This window comes from Gigantopelta aegis, chromosome 8 (assembly GCF_016097555.1).
Source record: "Gigantopelta aegis isolate Gae_Host chromosome 8, Gae_host_genome, whole genome shotgun sequence".
Taxonomy (NCBI): Eukaryota; Metazoa; Mollusca; class Gastropoda; order Neomphalida; family Peltospiridae; genus Gigantopelta; species Gigantopelta aegis.
The window spans coordinates 2,870,618-2,886,257 of record NC_054706.1 but is presented as its reverse complement, the minus strand read 5'-3'; the positions used below and the strand labels follow the sequence as shown (position 1 = coordinate 2,886,257).

The 15,640-nt window shown below is 41.5% G+C and overlaps 1 protein-coding gene across 1 annotated transcript in view; it reads right to left on the bottom strand.

Moving 5' to 3' along the window:
- LOC121379005 (coagulation factor X-like) overlaps positions 1–15,640 on the bottom strand; it is a 33,834-nt gene that overhangs the window by 1,420 nt on the left and 16,774 nt on the right. The window contains exons 2-4 of the mRNA XM_041507435.1: positions 9,250–9,856; positions 4,592–4,731; positions 1–1,563 (exon numbers count right to left, since the gene is read on the bottom strand). The exon at positions 1–1,563 is cut by the window's left edge and continues 1,420 nt beyond it. Of these exons, the coding sequence (XP_041363369.1) occupies positions 877–1,563; positions 4,592–4,731; positions 9,250–9,856 (1,434 nt within the window). The 3' untranslated portion in view covers positions 1–876. The remainder of the gene's footprint in view (positions 1,564–4,591; positions 4,732–9,249; positions 9,857–15,640) is intronic.

The following is a 15,640-nucleotide window of genomic DNA, read 5'->3' as shown; positions in this document are numbered from 1 at the left end:
GAATCATGTGTTAACCAGCAAAAGCAAGATTTCCCATCCCAAATGGAACAAATACAGGTGCGTCTGCGGGGATGGGGGTGGTCGCGATCAACACCCACCCTGCTCATAGCGAATTAGTTTGTTCTAAATATATTTTCTGAGGGAGCATGAACCGACCCCCTAAAATTTTTACTTGTCATAATCTAGACCCCTCCCTTGCAAAACGACCTGCACAAGCGCCCGTGTCAGTTAAATTAGTTTACCATTTACATTACTCCTTCATATGTTATGCATTGTAAGCTAGTTTCCTCAAGCAGTATTTAATCACAGATGCGTCAATCACGTGCGTGTGGGTTTGTCTTAACAGTGACTCCATTTTTAAACAAAAATTACAACACACTGGAGTCAAAAAGTCATCGAACTAAATATGCAGAATGAAAGTTGTTCACAGCCTGGCTAAACACAAACCTTCCAAACTGGTTCTGAGCAAACTATTTGGACCTGAATTAAAACGACGTGACGCCATACTAACACGTGCTAACTTTCGTTCTCTACTTATCGCTGCCATTTTTGTTCACTGTCAGTGTCACAGTTAAAAGGGCTGTTGTCGGTTTGCTGCCATTGTTAACCTTTCCCCGACTAACAGAGCGACAAGCATTACGCATTAAATTAAAAACAACTGTTGACGAGACCAAGCTTTATGCACTCTATGTGTTTACCAATCTAATGTTATTTTGTTTTCTAATACAATCCACTTTGGGGTTAAACATTAGGTTGACCACAAAATATTGGTACAAACTGTATTTCAAGCAGTCGTTAAAGAAGAGCTCTGTTAGTCTGAAATACGTTACCCTGGCAACAAACTCAGGACAGTCGCTTTAAGTTAACCCGTAAGTTTTAATTTTTAGCAATTGTTTCGTGGATCCACTTCAAATAACTTATAACTTTGGTATAGATTCCCAGCTTCCCTTTGCGCGCACATCCCTCCCCGTAACTCGTGACCCCGTACACAAACCACCTCTCTGTGTCGTTTATCAGTCTCGAACACATCAGAGGGCCACCACTGTCGCCGGCGCACGAGTCCGACCGAATTCGACCTCGTCTGTGTCCAGCGCACACTTGCGTCTTTGTGATGTCATAGTCGAAGAATCTCCGACACTTTTTGTGATCGACCAGAGGCACCTCCGCCTCTTGTAACGTGGTCGACCCGTAAATGTGCGTGTTTTTTGTTTTGCCCCACCCTACGGTATAACACAGCGTACCGGAAGGAAGGACGTCGTCTTCCCCGGGAAGACACGCGAAGCGGACGTTGCTTTCCGCAACTGCCGGCCGCTTCAGCTTGACTAAAGCTATGTCATTGGTGATTGTGGCGTAGTCAAACTGCGGGTGTGGAAAGTCCTCGCCTACTGGCTGGATCGTGTCCTCGGTCCCCTCGTACAGACGGAACTCGTGCTCACCCAGACGCACCAGGATCCGCCTCTTCCTCCCTTTCTTGCGCACACAGTGGGCGGCGGTGAGCACCCACCTGGGGGCGATCAGGGTTCCGCCGCAGTACTGCTCCTCCCACCGGGTTAGAATGGCCACCTGGAACACGGATACAGAGAGAAAACAGTTTACATAGGTGTAACAACATCATTGTCGATACGCGGCAGTAACCTCTGAACATTGCAAGATCGATCGTTTCGTTCGCGTGTCGCTCACACAAATGTACTTTTACGTGACCTATTATTCGTCACGCATTAAATTTAAGATATCATTTATATTGACATAATAGGTTATACAAGATGGTTACCTAAATCTATTTCTGCGTAACCGATAAATAGGTTACGCAAATGTTCAATGTTCAGAGGTCTCATTACACAAAATACATCGGCTGTTGTCAGACAAAGGTAAGTATGTGAATTAATTGATATCAAAATAAAAATAAAAAAGTTAAACTGAGCACGAAAAGAGCTGCGTGGAAATACAATGTAAAGATAAATCATCTAATAACTACCAACGTGATAGTCCAGTCCTCAACACTGACATCATACAATGCGTGTATGTATGTGTGCGTGTGTGTGTGTGTGTGTGTATGTGTGTGTGCGTGTGTGTGTGTATGTATGTGTGCGTGTGTGTATGTATTTGTGTGTGCGTGTGTGTATGTGTGCGTGCGTATGTGTGTGTATGTATGTATGTGTGTGCGTGTGTGTATGTGTGTATGTATGTACGAATGTATGTATGTATATTATATGTGTATGTATGTATGTGTATGTATGCATGTAGGTATGTATGTATTTATGTATGTATGTATGTATGAATGTATGTATGTGTGTATGTATGTATGTGTGTGTATGTATGTATGAATGTATGTATGTATTATGTATGTGTGTACGTACGTATGTACGTATGTATGTATGTACATACTTTCATCTGTACGACTGTCTTTATCTATTTATCTATTTCTTTCGTTCTTTCTCTCTTCCTTCCCTTCTTTTTTCTCTCTCTCTCTCTTCTCTCTCTCTCTCTCTCTCTCTCTCTCTCTCTCTCTCTCTCTCTCTCTCTCTCTGCTTAAGCACCCCCCCCCCTCCTCACGTCTTTCTCCCCTCAAGGACAACTATACACAGTTAATGTAGATCTATGCAGATGCAGATATACTTAATTTCATTATCTGTGATGTAAGGTTACGGGAAGTATCTCAGGTGATTGCCCATTTTATCTCTAAACTACATTTCTAAAAGTAATTATCGGGGCGCTTACTCGAACGCTTTGTGTGGCCACCGCCAAAGGTGCAACAAATTACTCTTATTCAAACCCACTAAATTAGCATTGGGTTCTAAAGAGGAATCCCTCTGTGCGAACAACAACAAAGAAACCGCTGTCTATAAATAGTAACAAAAGCCGGCTGTCACAGTGCCATTTGTAGTAACGTTTCGTGGATGGTGAAATACGACATTGTATTACTGAAACGATATTGTGTAAAGATTGTGGTTACACACCACGATTTGTAAGGCAGTACCGTGTAAAATTTAAAATTTAATTTATTTTCGTACTTGTATCTAGTTAACGTTCAAAGACTGTTCTGGGAGCGCACGTCGATTACCCGGGCTTTTTAAGTTAGCAAAATAGATTTCGGTGCTTTACAACGGTTAAAGTTTAAACTGATCACTCTGTTAGAGCCTGTACGTGAATGCAATGCCTGCACCTACAGGACCACAACTTGGTGAACCATTATGTGATCTAGACCGTTAGGGAGAGCAAACCCACTGGCTGACTAACCTATTTATGTGCTTCCCCAAGTTTTAAAACGTTCAGGCACAATCCTACACCCAGGGACAGTCTCTGGAATGCTGAAATGCCAGTGACCGATTCCAGGGCGGATGGAATTGAAACATACAAGAGCAGACTACGTATCATTATCTTTCGATCATTTGAAATTCTCATGCTTACAGATCGTTGTTGCAAGTCGCACGGTGCGACCGCCCCTTCACCCTTACCTCTAGACGTCCCTGTCTCGTCAGCGTTAATATAACATACACTAATGACAGGTGACACGGGAAATCGTTTTGCTTTAAGTGGTTCTGTAATTACCCAACAGGGACCAGGGCATATGAACTACACACACTAACGCGGTGAAACGATACCTGCAAAACGAGACTAGATGTTACGACCGGCCTTTTGAAGACATTTCGTAATAAATTGTTCTTGCAAAGAATCAGTTTAATTAACGAGCTACCTCCGGGAGAGAAACAGAGATCTAATCTGGTGTCTGTCGTACTAAAGTATCTGACCTTCTAGCATCGAAGTGTCTGTGTCAGTTAAAGTGTCTTTCACCGTGTGTTAGATCATTCAGGTGTTCAGACATCTACCACACCTCCCCTAAAACATAATTCTTGTTGATTATTTCTTTCTTTTGTTTGTGTGCATGATTGCTGGTGGGGGCTATTCAGTGTTGGTGATGACGAGACGACGACGACAACGACGACGACGACGATGATGATGAAGATGATGAATAGTCTTTAATGTGTATTATTGGGATACATCTAAACGTTTGTTAAGCAGACTGTTTTGCAAAGTGATGTATGTATGCCATATAGAATCATCTCATCAACCAAGTAGCTAATAGCAGATCATTTATAAACACTAGAAAAAGAATAGGTTTAAGAAGTGAACCCTAAGGTATGCCACTGTTTAGTTCGATAGTTATTTTATTGCTTTTTTATACATGTATATGTGAAACATTCTGTTTGATGTTCTTATCTGTGAGTAACCTGTGTGGTGGCAGCATGTTTCCTCCGACATTCTTTGCAATAAGTATCACATAAGTATGTCAAACACACACGTAGCAAACAACAATATGTTTAAAATTAATGAATGAATGGTTGGATGGGTCGATGCATGCATGCATGAACGAAAGAATGAATGAATCTTTAACGACACTGCAACACGAAACATACACTGGTACACTGGCAATTGGGTGTCAAACAAAGATCGGTACAAGAATGAATTAACTACGTTTAATAAACAGCCCTTCCCTGTTCTGCATTGACAGTATAATTTTAAGCCTACAATAAAAGAGAGACACTAGTCCTAAGTCGGTGGTATGCGCTATAGAAAAGAAGGAATTACAAACCTGCCATGGCCAGCTTCCTGGTCGCGACTCCTGCCCCCCAACTATTCGATATGAGCCAGATCTATTAGCGGGACGTATTCCGCACGTACTGGCTATATCAGATGGCTTCACCGTTTTCCCTTTGTTCTTCGGTCCCTTTTCTGCAACAAGATGCAAACAATAATCATAGCATGTTGTGTATTGATGGTACAATGTTCGTTTTCATACGTAGCTTACGTTTATTTAAAATGGTGATACAAAACGTAATGTTAAAAAATGCTATATCGGTGATAACCTACCCAGAATCAACTATACGAACTAAAGTTATGGAGTTCTGGTCCACCATTTTGTTTTCTCAGCCCATAGTTGTTGGGGGTTTTTTCACGGTGGAATATATTTATTTATTCGATAATAATGTTTGCTCTCAACATTTCGAGATTTCCTTTATAAGCTCTTCCATCGCAGTCGGCTTTCTCGGGGAGACAGTCTGATGCTGAATGACTCAATAGGATTTTAGTGAAAAGACTTGAAAAGGAAATTTCTAAGTGTGGGAATAGATACTTTTCGAAGTAAGGAAGTGCGTTTTATTCTACGAGAAAACTTCTGTCAGGCGACATTACTTGTTACTGACAACGACAAAGCCAAGTTATGGATCTTTCATACTTCTGTATGTGGACCATCAATATCCTGTTTACAACATTGCTGTAATATCGTCAATGATAGGGGGCGGCTGTCCTGTATCTGGACCATCAGTATCCTGTTTACAACATTGCTGTAATATCGTCAATGATAGGGGGCGGCTGTCCTGTATCTGGACCATCAGTATCCTGTTTACAACATTGCTGTAACATGGGAGGGGGCGGCTGTCCTGTATCTGGACCATTAGTATCCTGTTTACAACATTGCTGCAATAGCGTCAATAATCGGGGGCGGCTGTCCTATATCTGGACCATCAGTATCCTGTTTACAACATTGCTGCAATAGCGTCAATGATCGGGGGCGGCTGTTTTGTATCTGGTCCATCAGTATCCTCTTTACAACATTGCTGCAATAGCGTCAATGATCGGGGGCGGCTGTCTTGTATCTTGACCATCAGTATCCTGTTTACAACATTGCTGCAATAGCGTCAATGATCGGGGGCGGCTGTCTTGTATCTGGACCATCAGTATCCTGTTTACAACATTGCTGCAATAGCTTCAATGATCGGGGGCGGCTGTCCTATATCTGGACCATCAGTATCCTGTTTACAACATTGCTGTAACATGGGAGGGGGCGGCTGTCCTATAACTGGACTATCAGTATCCTGTTTACAACATTGCTGTATTAGCGTCAATGATCGTGGGCGGCTGTCCTATATCTGGACCATCAGTATCCTGTTTACAACATTGCTGTAACATGGGAGGGAGCGGCTGTCCTGTATCTGGACCATCAGTATCCTGTTTACAACATTGCTGTAATAGCGTCAATGATCGGGGGTGGCTGTGTCCTATATCTGGACCATCAGTATCCTGTTTACAACATTGCTGTAACATGGGAGGGGGCGGCTGTCCTATATCTGGACCATCAGTATCCTGTTTACAACATTGCTGTAATAGCGTCAATTATCGTAGTAGTCAATCTACTTCAGATGGACGAGTTTTTTAAGACGGTTTTATATTTCGGTACACCAATCTCTTCCAGATGGAACATTGTGCCGGCGTTCATTAACCTTGATCTTTACACACTATTTATAATATGGAATGCTTCAGGGTCGTGCAAAATAAATGTGAACGAACTCTCCCAATCTGTATGTTCTTACCAAACTCCTACCGCCGAGAAAACGACCATTCCGATAGTCTGATTCATCAAAAGAAATACACCCACAAAACAAAATAATAATGCTTCTTCATGAAATACAAAACTACCAACCCCAATGACCTTCACCTTTTGGTCAGTGATTCGGTGATCTGGTACTCTACCTGTTTTATATTCTAAAAATATACTCATCAGAAAAAGTAGGGGAACCTGAAATATTAATATCAACTATTAGACTACAGACATCCTAGTAAAGAACGTTCAGGTAAGGAACGTTCAGGTCTGTTTATCAACACACCGAAACACATTCCATAGTTTGCACGTGCATCACGCAGTTGCCCCGTACACGTGCGTGGGGTGTCATTCTCGATTTTGACAATTTCCAGGAAGGTCCATTAATCATTGTGGAACATTACTTCTGTCAATCTTGTTTTATTCGTTGATCATACAGTTGTTATTGTTTTGTTTTTAGTCATTTTTATTGTTTGAATTTGCGATTTACTGATAAAAAAAACGTCAACTTTCAAATTTCACTTCTGACCCCAATCGTCCTTCAAGATCTTTGGTGGTCATAAAACCTACTTTAATACTTAACTACCGGTTGTAATGTTTGCCCAATTAATTCACTATTATCATATAACCATTCCCCACAGCTAATATACCTTACAACTTTGGTGATTGTAAATTCTTATTAGAGTTCCCCTACTTTTTTTGAAGAGTATATGTTTGGTTGTGAGATACCTGACGAGAACTCTTAGGAATATTTCAAACGTCGCCAAGATACACAAAACACAGGGGCCGCGGAAAAGGGGAAGTAGGAAACACCCCCACGACACCCCACCCCACCCAATCCACCACCCTACACACACACACACACGCACGCACGCACGCACCCACCCACACACACACACACACACACACACACACACACACACACACACACCCTATACACACAGAACAAAATCAACAAGTGACGTTAGAACGTTTTAAAGTTAAAAGTTAAAGATTGTTTTGTTTAACAACACCACTAGAGCACACTGATTAATTAATCATCGGCTATTGGATGTCAAACATTTGGCCATTTATTGGAGAAAATAGTCAACAATCATTAATAAAGGTTTTGATTATTGCAATACTATAAAGCAAAATAACAGCTATAGAAAATTGGCAATCACGACAATTATTTTTATAAGCCAATACTTAAATAGTTGCAAATACATCTAGTGATGAGAAGGTTAATGATACAGTGGGATGAAACTGGGAATATGTTTTATAAATACCATCACCTGAACATGTGAGATATAGGTATCTCTGTAGGTATTTCTACAGGTATCTCTACAGGTACCTCTAGAGGTATCTCTACAGGTATCTCTATAGCTATCTCTAAAGCTATTTACATAGGAATCTCTTTAGGTATCTCTATAGGTATCTCAATAGGTATCTCAATAGGCATTTCTATAGCTAGTTCTATAGGTATCTCAATATCTATTTATATAGGAATCTCTATAGGTATCTCTATAGGTATCTCAATAGGCATCTCTATAGCTAGTTCTATAGGTATCTCTATAGGTATTTTTATAGGTATTTCTATAAGTATCTCACCTCTATTATTTGTACCGAGACGAGCATATAAACATTATCTCTGTAGCATTGTCTACCGTTCTACGTTAGAAGAAGTAAGTAGCTCCTATAACACCATTCTGCTAAAGAATAATAATAATAAGTTCGCTACCTAGAGTTTAAAATATTACCACTCTTTGCTTCGAGAGGTCCGAAAAGGGAAGCAATTCATTAAGCCTCGGTAGACAGGCGACACACTACATGATATGACATTGAGTTCTAGAAGCAGGAATCAACCCTGTTTTTACACCATAATTATGGGAGTAGTATCCCCGTTTCAACATTGCATAATCTAACGGTTGTGATTTCGACAAAATAAAATAAAGACAAGTGGCACTATCTTCAAAGGAACTATATACTGACATAGGTAGGCGGAAATTGTTGAAATATTTTGTCTGACAGTCTTATCTAGTTGACGACAGTCGAGTTAGTGTCGACCGAATCGCAGATTTTAACAGATTATTATTATTTGATAAGACTAGGGTCTCCACGAGTACACGGGCACAGGCCGAATCCAGCAAGACTCGAGTCCGTTCACAGGACTCGAACACCCGTGCGTGCAAAGAAGAGCATTCTCATTTTATACATACGTCACTTTGCCATATGCTTTTTGACATATTCTTCCGCCGGTTACATTATAGGGCTATGAGACATGGAGGCAAAACAAAAGTCCAATGTGTGAAATGTAATACGATGGCATTATTTGGTATTCATGTTCAGCGCTGGAATTAAGATGCATATTGATATTTTACTTTATTCCTGAGTCTCAGCAGACATCTAGTGTAAGTGTAAGTGTAAGTGTCGGCGACTCGGGTCTTGGTCGAGTTTGACCCTCGAGTACTCGAGTCCAATATTTTACAATCGAACACTTTTTTTTATTTCCAGACAAGTATTCTTGGTTAATGCCCCATTGACCGTAACCTTTTAAAATTATCAAGTTAATTATGTAAATGTACTGATTTAATTGCAATAAATAAATGTAAAAATGGCACCTGCAACGTTGACGTAGTCACTTTACCAAATTAAAGGAGGCACGTAAAAGTGCGTGAACGCTTAGTATCACTGCCTCCCGCAAAGTGTTTCTAGCACGACTGTTTCACTAGTTCGCGTCACACAAAGTGTTTTTAGCACGACTGTTTCACTAGTTCGCGTCACACAAAGTGTTTTTAGCACGACTGTTTCACTAGTTCGCGTCACACAAAGTGTTTTTAGCACGACTGTTTCACTAGTTCGCGTCACACAATGTGGGTTATAAATTGACTTACTTTTGCCTGATCCCTTCTGCCTGTGTTTTCGGTGATGCTTTTTCGGTTTCGTGACGTCATCCGGCTCATCTTTGATTTCGATTTCCGGTGGCGCCACTATGACGTCGGCATCATTGTTGCCCACCGGTTTGAGCATGTAGCGTCTTTCACACTTCGACCCCTTCACGTGACACCGCCGCTCCTCCTGGATGTAGCTGTCACGGCAAATGTTGCCCAAAGCGCACTTCCGCCGACGTCGCTGTTTGCAGGCGCGCGTGCACGGACTCCACTGGGTCCAGGGGTTGTATAACAGGTCATAAAGTAACTGCTCGACAACCCGGTTTTGTTTGCGGAATCCTATCACTTTGTAGGACAGCACAGAACAGTGCCCACGGCGTCTCTTACACGTTCGCTTCTCCTTCAGCCAACTGCGACCGCATTCGTCAGGTCGTCTGCAACGACGGACGCGGGACTGTTCGCACTTCCGGTTACAGCGCGACCATTTTGTCCACGGGCTGTAATATTCGCACAATATTTTGTCAATGTTCGTTTCGTCATCCTGAGCGGTGGAGTCTTGGACTCTTTTGGCTGTTTTTGTCTTGTTCTGAGCTGCTACCTTTGTGGGTGCCTGTAGAACAAACAAAAAAGGAGAAATATTCAATTTGTATTAAACCGCTTTAATTTAATAATTATGTCGTTAGATGTTATGGGTTCTAGTGGCGCAATAAGAAATTAAAGTTATGACCACTACAGAAACTTCTCGCACTAACCAGATATATATATATATATATATATATATAGAGAGAGAGAGAGAGAGAGAGAGAGAGAGAGAGAGAGAGAGAGAGAGAGAGAGTGTGTGTGTGTGTGTGTGTGTGTGTGGCATGTATGAACTGAGGTTTCCTCTTGTAGAATAATATCATGGACATCACAATCACCGTATATATTGCTAATAGAGATCGGTGTCATAAAACATGTTTACCTTTTTCTTCTCATTTCATAATACTAGTAGTGAGATACGTGCATCAGCAATGGAACGTTTCAAAGGGGTAAGCCCTGTGTGTGTAAGCCGATACGAACTCACGTCCCACAGACAATCCAAAGTGTTAGTTACCCACTATAGTGCAGGAAAACAATTGAAAGTGAGACATGTAAGCATACGTGCATTTTAAACTATTACTATTTGGTGTTCAGCAGGTGGTTGTTTCGACTCACAGTCGAGGTGGAGGGGAAGAGAAAACACACAACTATAGTCCGTCCCATCATTCTATAAAAATGTTGTTTGTTTTTGTAAATATACTAAAAGGCAAAAGTTATTGTGACACACAAAAGACAAAGATAATTGATGATAAGTTTTTACTGTCGTATATGAAACGTTATAACATGGAAAGAGAAATCTCCGAAGGTATGGAAACGAGCAATAGTCCATGAAAAGGGCGCACCTGCCATATGCAAATGAGCCACATCACTAGAGTGGGTCCAGAGCGATGTTCACAGTCAATAGCGAGTGTGTCCACCTTGAGTATTGATACAGGCCTGGCACCGTCGTCTCATTGAGGCCACTAAACGCTGAAGAAAGTTCCTGGGAATGCCATTCCAGATCTGAGGGAGGATCAGCCGGAGTTCCTGCAGTGTTGTTGGAGGATTTGCAAGACGTCGCAAACGGCCGCTACGGGGACAGTCCCTAACCTGATTGTTTTGTTGATATCGTTGCCATAAGTGCCATATGGTGTTTCTATGGACGTTGAATTGACGTGCGACGTCACGCTGCGAGGTCCTAGATTCAAGCATTCATATGACTCGCCATCTGTCATTTTCACTGAGGCGTGGCATGGCGAAATTGCATCAAGCAGTTCACTAATGGTGTTTTTTCTTACTTTTCGACTTCTGAAGGCTGCACATAGTGGCAATGATTTGCGACTGAATGTCTGACCTTTTATGGTGAACACTGGACAGGATTTCTCCCGAATATTCTGTTTCTTGCACAAAACATGCAATCGCTGCAACAACTGCTTGGTTGCATTTCTTCGAGCTGTTTCATGCACATTTTCTCTGGTTTACATTCATAAATCCATTCACAAATTTATTACTCCAAATAATCCATGCCACAATAACTTTTGCCTTTGAGTATAATTTCAGTTTGGTTTGACGTAAGAAGAAACGTGATAGTGTTTTGGAAATAATGCAAATATAATATTTATGCATGCAATTTACAAATCAATCTGCTCAGAAATAAATAACTTGTAAATTTCATATTATGAAAAAAAGCGTTCCCTGTGGGACAGGACGGACTATAGATAGATACTGGGAGAGAAAGGAAACTCGCTTCCGCCATATAAGCTACTACTTCCCAAAACCAGGAAATATATATTTCACACAGACAATATATTATATAACACTTCATTTGATGTACTAGACGCCTAACTATAGAATGTTTTTATATTCATTTCATTAAATACTTAAATTCAACGAAGTTACAAGCACACTGCCTTGGGTACACACCTCAGCTTTTTGAGCTGTCTGCCCAGGATAGTTTGTTGGTTTAGTGTCTGCCCAGGACAGATGTGCTGTACACCCACTCTACACTGGACGTCTGACTGGGATATGGGGCCAGAACCTTTCAGGTTAAACTCAGGCCCTAGCCAATGCGCCATCGAGGCTGTAAATGAAGCGGGATATTGTCTTTCAACACCAAAACAAATAAAACACGACTAATGGCATCACCTGTCTTACCGGAAGAACTCGCGATGATAGGGCCACCTGCAAGGCGCGATAACCCGACAATGACTTGTCGGTAGGGTGGATCTTGCAATAGTGTGGGGGGTGGGGGATTTTTGGCGGGCAGAACGAATATTTTTTTATTTTTTTGGGGGGGGGGGGGTGGGGGGGGGAGGGGAGGTGACCTCTATGTAGTAATATTTAACCTTTCTGGATAGGATTAGGGATTATTTTGCTTTGTATGCGGTTTGGTGGTGCGGATGGGCACATTACACCTTTAAATGGAACAAATTCAGATGCTTCTGATAATTTTAGGGAGTTCGTTCGAACCCTCCGCCACCCTTCGAGCATTGCTAGACGACACATATATTCTTATTTGACTTTTTACAAAGAGTGCAAACAAATTTCCTAAAGGACGCTTGATGGATTCCCGTGTCCCGGTTTCGGCCCTGATTTATGTCTAACCTCCTGTTACTTTCCTTCAAATTCGATTACCAACAACACAAGTTGGTCAAGGTCGCGCGCTTCCTGTCTCTTCGAGAATGCATTTTTATTTTCCGTGTGCAGACTGCCTCCCTTTTTACGAGCTCTTCACGGCCTTGATAATAGCCATTTGAACAAAGTGTGATTTTGTAATAACGTTTTGTGTGTTTATTCCCAGAAGCGATAAAGCGCTGAGAATAGAAAAGTGTAAAGTGGACGGGCCAGACATGCAACGCGACGTATAGCATTATCTCTCGGCTGTTGGATCCCGCTTAAACATAATTTCATTTCCAAGTTATAGGATTACAACGTCGCTCCACAACTTTCATTTGAGCCTGTCCATCTGATACTGCTATCTGATTCACCACCCACTGTACATTTTTAAGGGCATGATTAAAAGCTCTTGGGAGAGAGAAAAAAAAACCTGTTATAAGTTAGAAATATGATATGATTGCAGTAAATCATCAATAAACTGTCAAGATTTACCTGACAACCTCCGTCATTCCCATGTTGTATGGGGTGACATGTACAGACACGTTGCTAGATTTCTCTTAAGCTGTTGTGTCAGGAATATCTAGACTGCAATAAAAGCGCTTTTTTTCTAATCCTCTGAAATTATATATTCACAAGTGACGTACCACGTGTTTATCTTTGTTTTGCAACAAATAGCCGATGTATGTTTGTGCTGAGTTGTTGTTATACATCCAATTGACGCTTTCTTCAGAAATTAAATATCATTTTTTATGCTGGTGCAAAGGTTGTATGTGTAGTTGTAGTTGTATTTCTATTGTACGTTACTAAAATCTACTATAACAAACACGACCAGCGATACTTATTTTAAAAATATATAATTCCTTCAATTTAGAGTGAATAAATGAGGGAAACTTTGTATCCTATCCTAAGCCTGTGTCACACGTGGCGAGTGTCTCGTACGGAAATAGCCGATTACATAGCAACCGAAGAAATAGTAATACTATTAGTCTTGTCACTATCTGCTATTCTTGTACGAGGCACTCGTATCGTGTGGCGTCGCCTTTAGCATCCTGTGTAATGAGACACCGTTATGAACTGTGACAGCTTTATTCGAGGCTAGTGACAGTGGCGCCGCCTTTAGCATCCTGTGTAATTAGACACCGTTATGAACTGTGACAGCTTTATTCGAGGCTAGTGACAGTGGCGCCGCCTTTAGCATCCTGTGTAATTAGACACCGTTATGAACTGTGACAGCTTTATTCGAGGCTAGTGACAGTGGCGCCGCCTTTAGCATCCTGTGTAATTAGACACCGTTATGAACTGTGACAGCTTTATTCGAGGCTAGTGACAGTGGCGCCGCCTTTAGCATCCTGTGTAATTAGACACCGTTATGAACTGTGACAGCTTTATTCGAGGCTAGTGACAGAAACTATCGTGGGAGGGTTAACCTCAGTCAGTGCGGTGCAGCACGGTGTATCCTGGTCCACTGTAACAATCGCGTCAATAACTGGACCGGAAGTGGACGCCATTGTCCCAGTGAAGCTTGTCAAAGGTTACAAGTTCCAGGGTGAGTTCCTTAGGTTTACTCGTTACTGAACTTAACCCACGTCTGTTCGATGGGATTCAGGTCTGGTGACCGTGATGGTATTCCAAGATGATTGGAAACCGCTATATGTGATATTGCATTGTCTTCTGGGGCTATAGTCTAAGATCCTATATACTAAACAAGTGCAAGACACCAGATATCACAACATGGGCCAGTACTTATAAAACGTTTCAAGTTCATACTCAGTTTCCAATTTCGTTCAGTATAAAACATGACAAGATACGATTGATTTCAGTGTTTCGAGATAACATGTAAAATAAGATCAATTATGAAAAGAAGACACCAAGCTCCACATTGTTTAGAGTGATCAAAGATTGGGTCCACTGGTTCAGTTAATTTCATAGGCCCGATTTTCACACATCTGCATTTCCAACCAAATAGAAGAATGTGAAAATCTTTCTTCTTTCTCGAGATAGCATCGACGCATTAAACGAAGACACTCCCAGATGGGTTGATAACACAGAACGTGCGCGGTTGGTATGAAAATTGAGCTTTCGTGGCCTAAATTCAACCTTAATACATTATCCAACCCCTCCTAACGTTTATCAGAGATAATATCTGGCTTGTCAATAACTTTATGCTAAATGCCTGGAATAAGGGCTACTTGCGCCGTAATCATCACAAAGTAGATTAAATAAATATAGAAATGGACCGTGTGTGTTCATTTACATAGGCGTGAACGACTGGGGAGGCTGTTGGGTTGGGGGTGGGGGGGGGGGGGGGGGAGTATCGGCCTGCGGCTATGGAACCGATGGGTTTTTTCAGGGTAAAGGTTACTTTGTTTAAGGGCAGATTGATCTGATACGTTGTATTGTTGAGGTTTTGTTATTGCGTGAGTTGGGTTAACTGCACACACACCCCTCCACCTCCCCCACCCACCCAGGTGTTGATCATTCTTTCATTAGTGACGATTGCTTCTGTCCCCATTGTGTTATTGTTGTAATGCTTAAGATCTGTGTATGAATTACAAAAATGATTTTAGCATAGATTAATGCTAACATAGGGTGAATATACGTACACAGGGCGTACTGCATCGTGCCATGATTTAGAAGATGAGACAAAAATAATCAAATTTGCTATACGTGGAAGTATGCACAGTGCATACCATACGCGAGCGATTCAAGTATATGAAGTGTACGATTTAGAAATAAATACAACTGATTCCATGGGGGTTAGTTTTGAGGTTTTTGTTGTTGCAGCTACTTTTGTTGTTGTTCTTGTACATGAGTTTCTATGTAACTTTAAAAATAAAAAGCATGTTTTTGTAATAAGTTAGTTTTAGGGTTGCAGTTACCACAATGTGAAAGAATGTTTACTTAACGATATAAACACCCACGTGCTCTGTGTGCCGTTGATTTTCGTAAACCCTCCAGAAACTCAACAGAACACGTCTTGGTGATTTAATATCATGTGTGACCATATCGTAGTATTTCTGAAGGCTTTTTTCCCCGCGGATACAGAGATGGTGTATATGTGTACGGTTGTGACGCAGGTGTGTCCTTGACATTCCAAATGTCAAAACAATCGAGTCAGTGGTTGTCAATGGTAGTACGTCATATGAGAGATGCTGGTCACGGTAGCGATTGACAGGTTTTCATCCGTTCCAACCACTACCTAATGGCAGCAGGCGCGTGG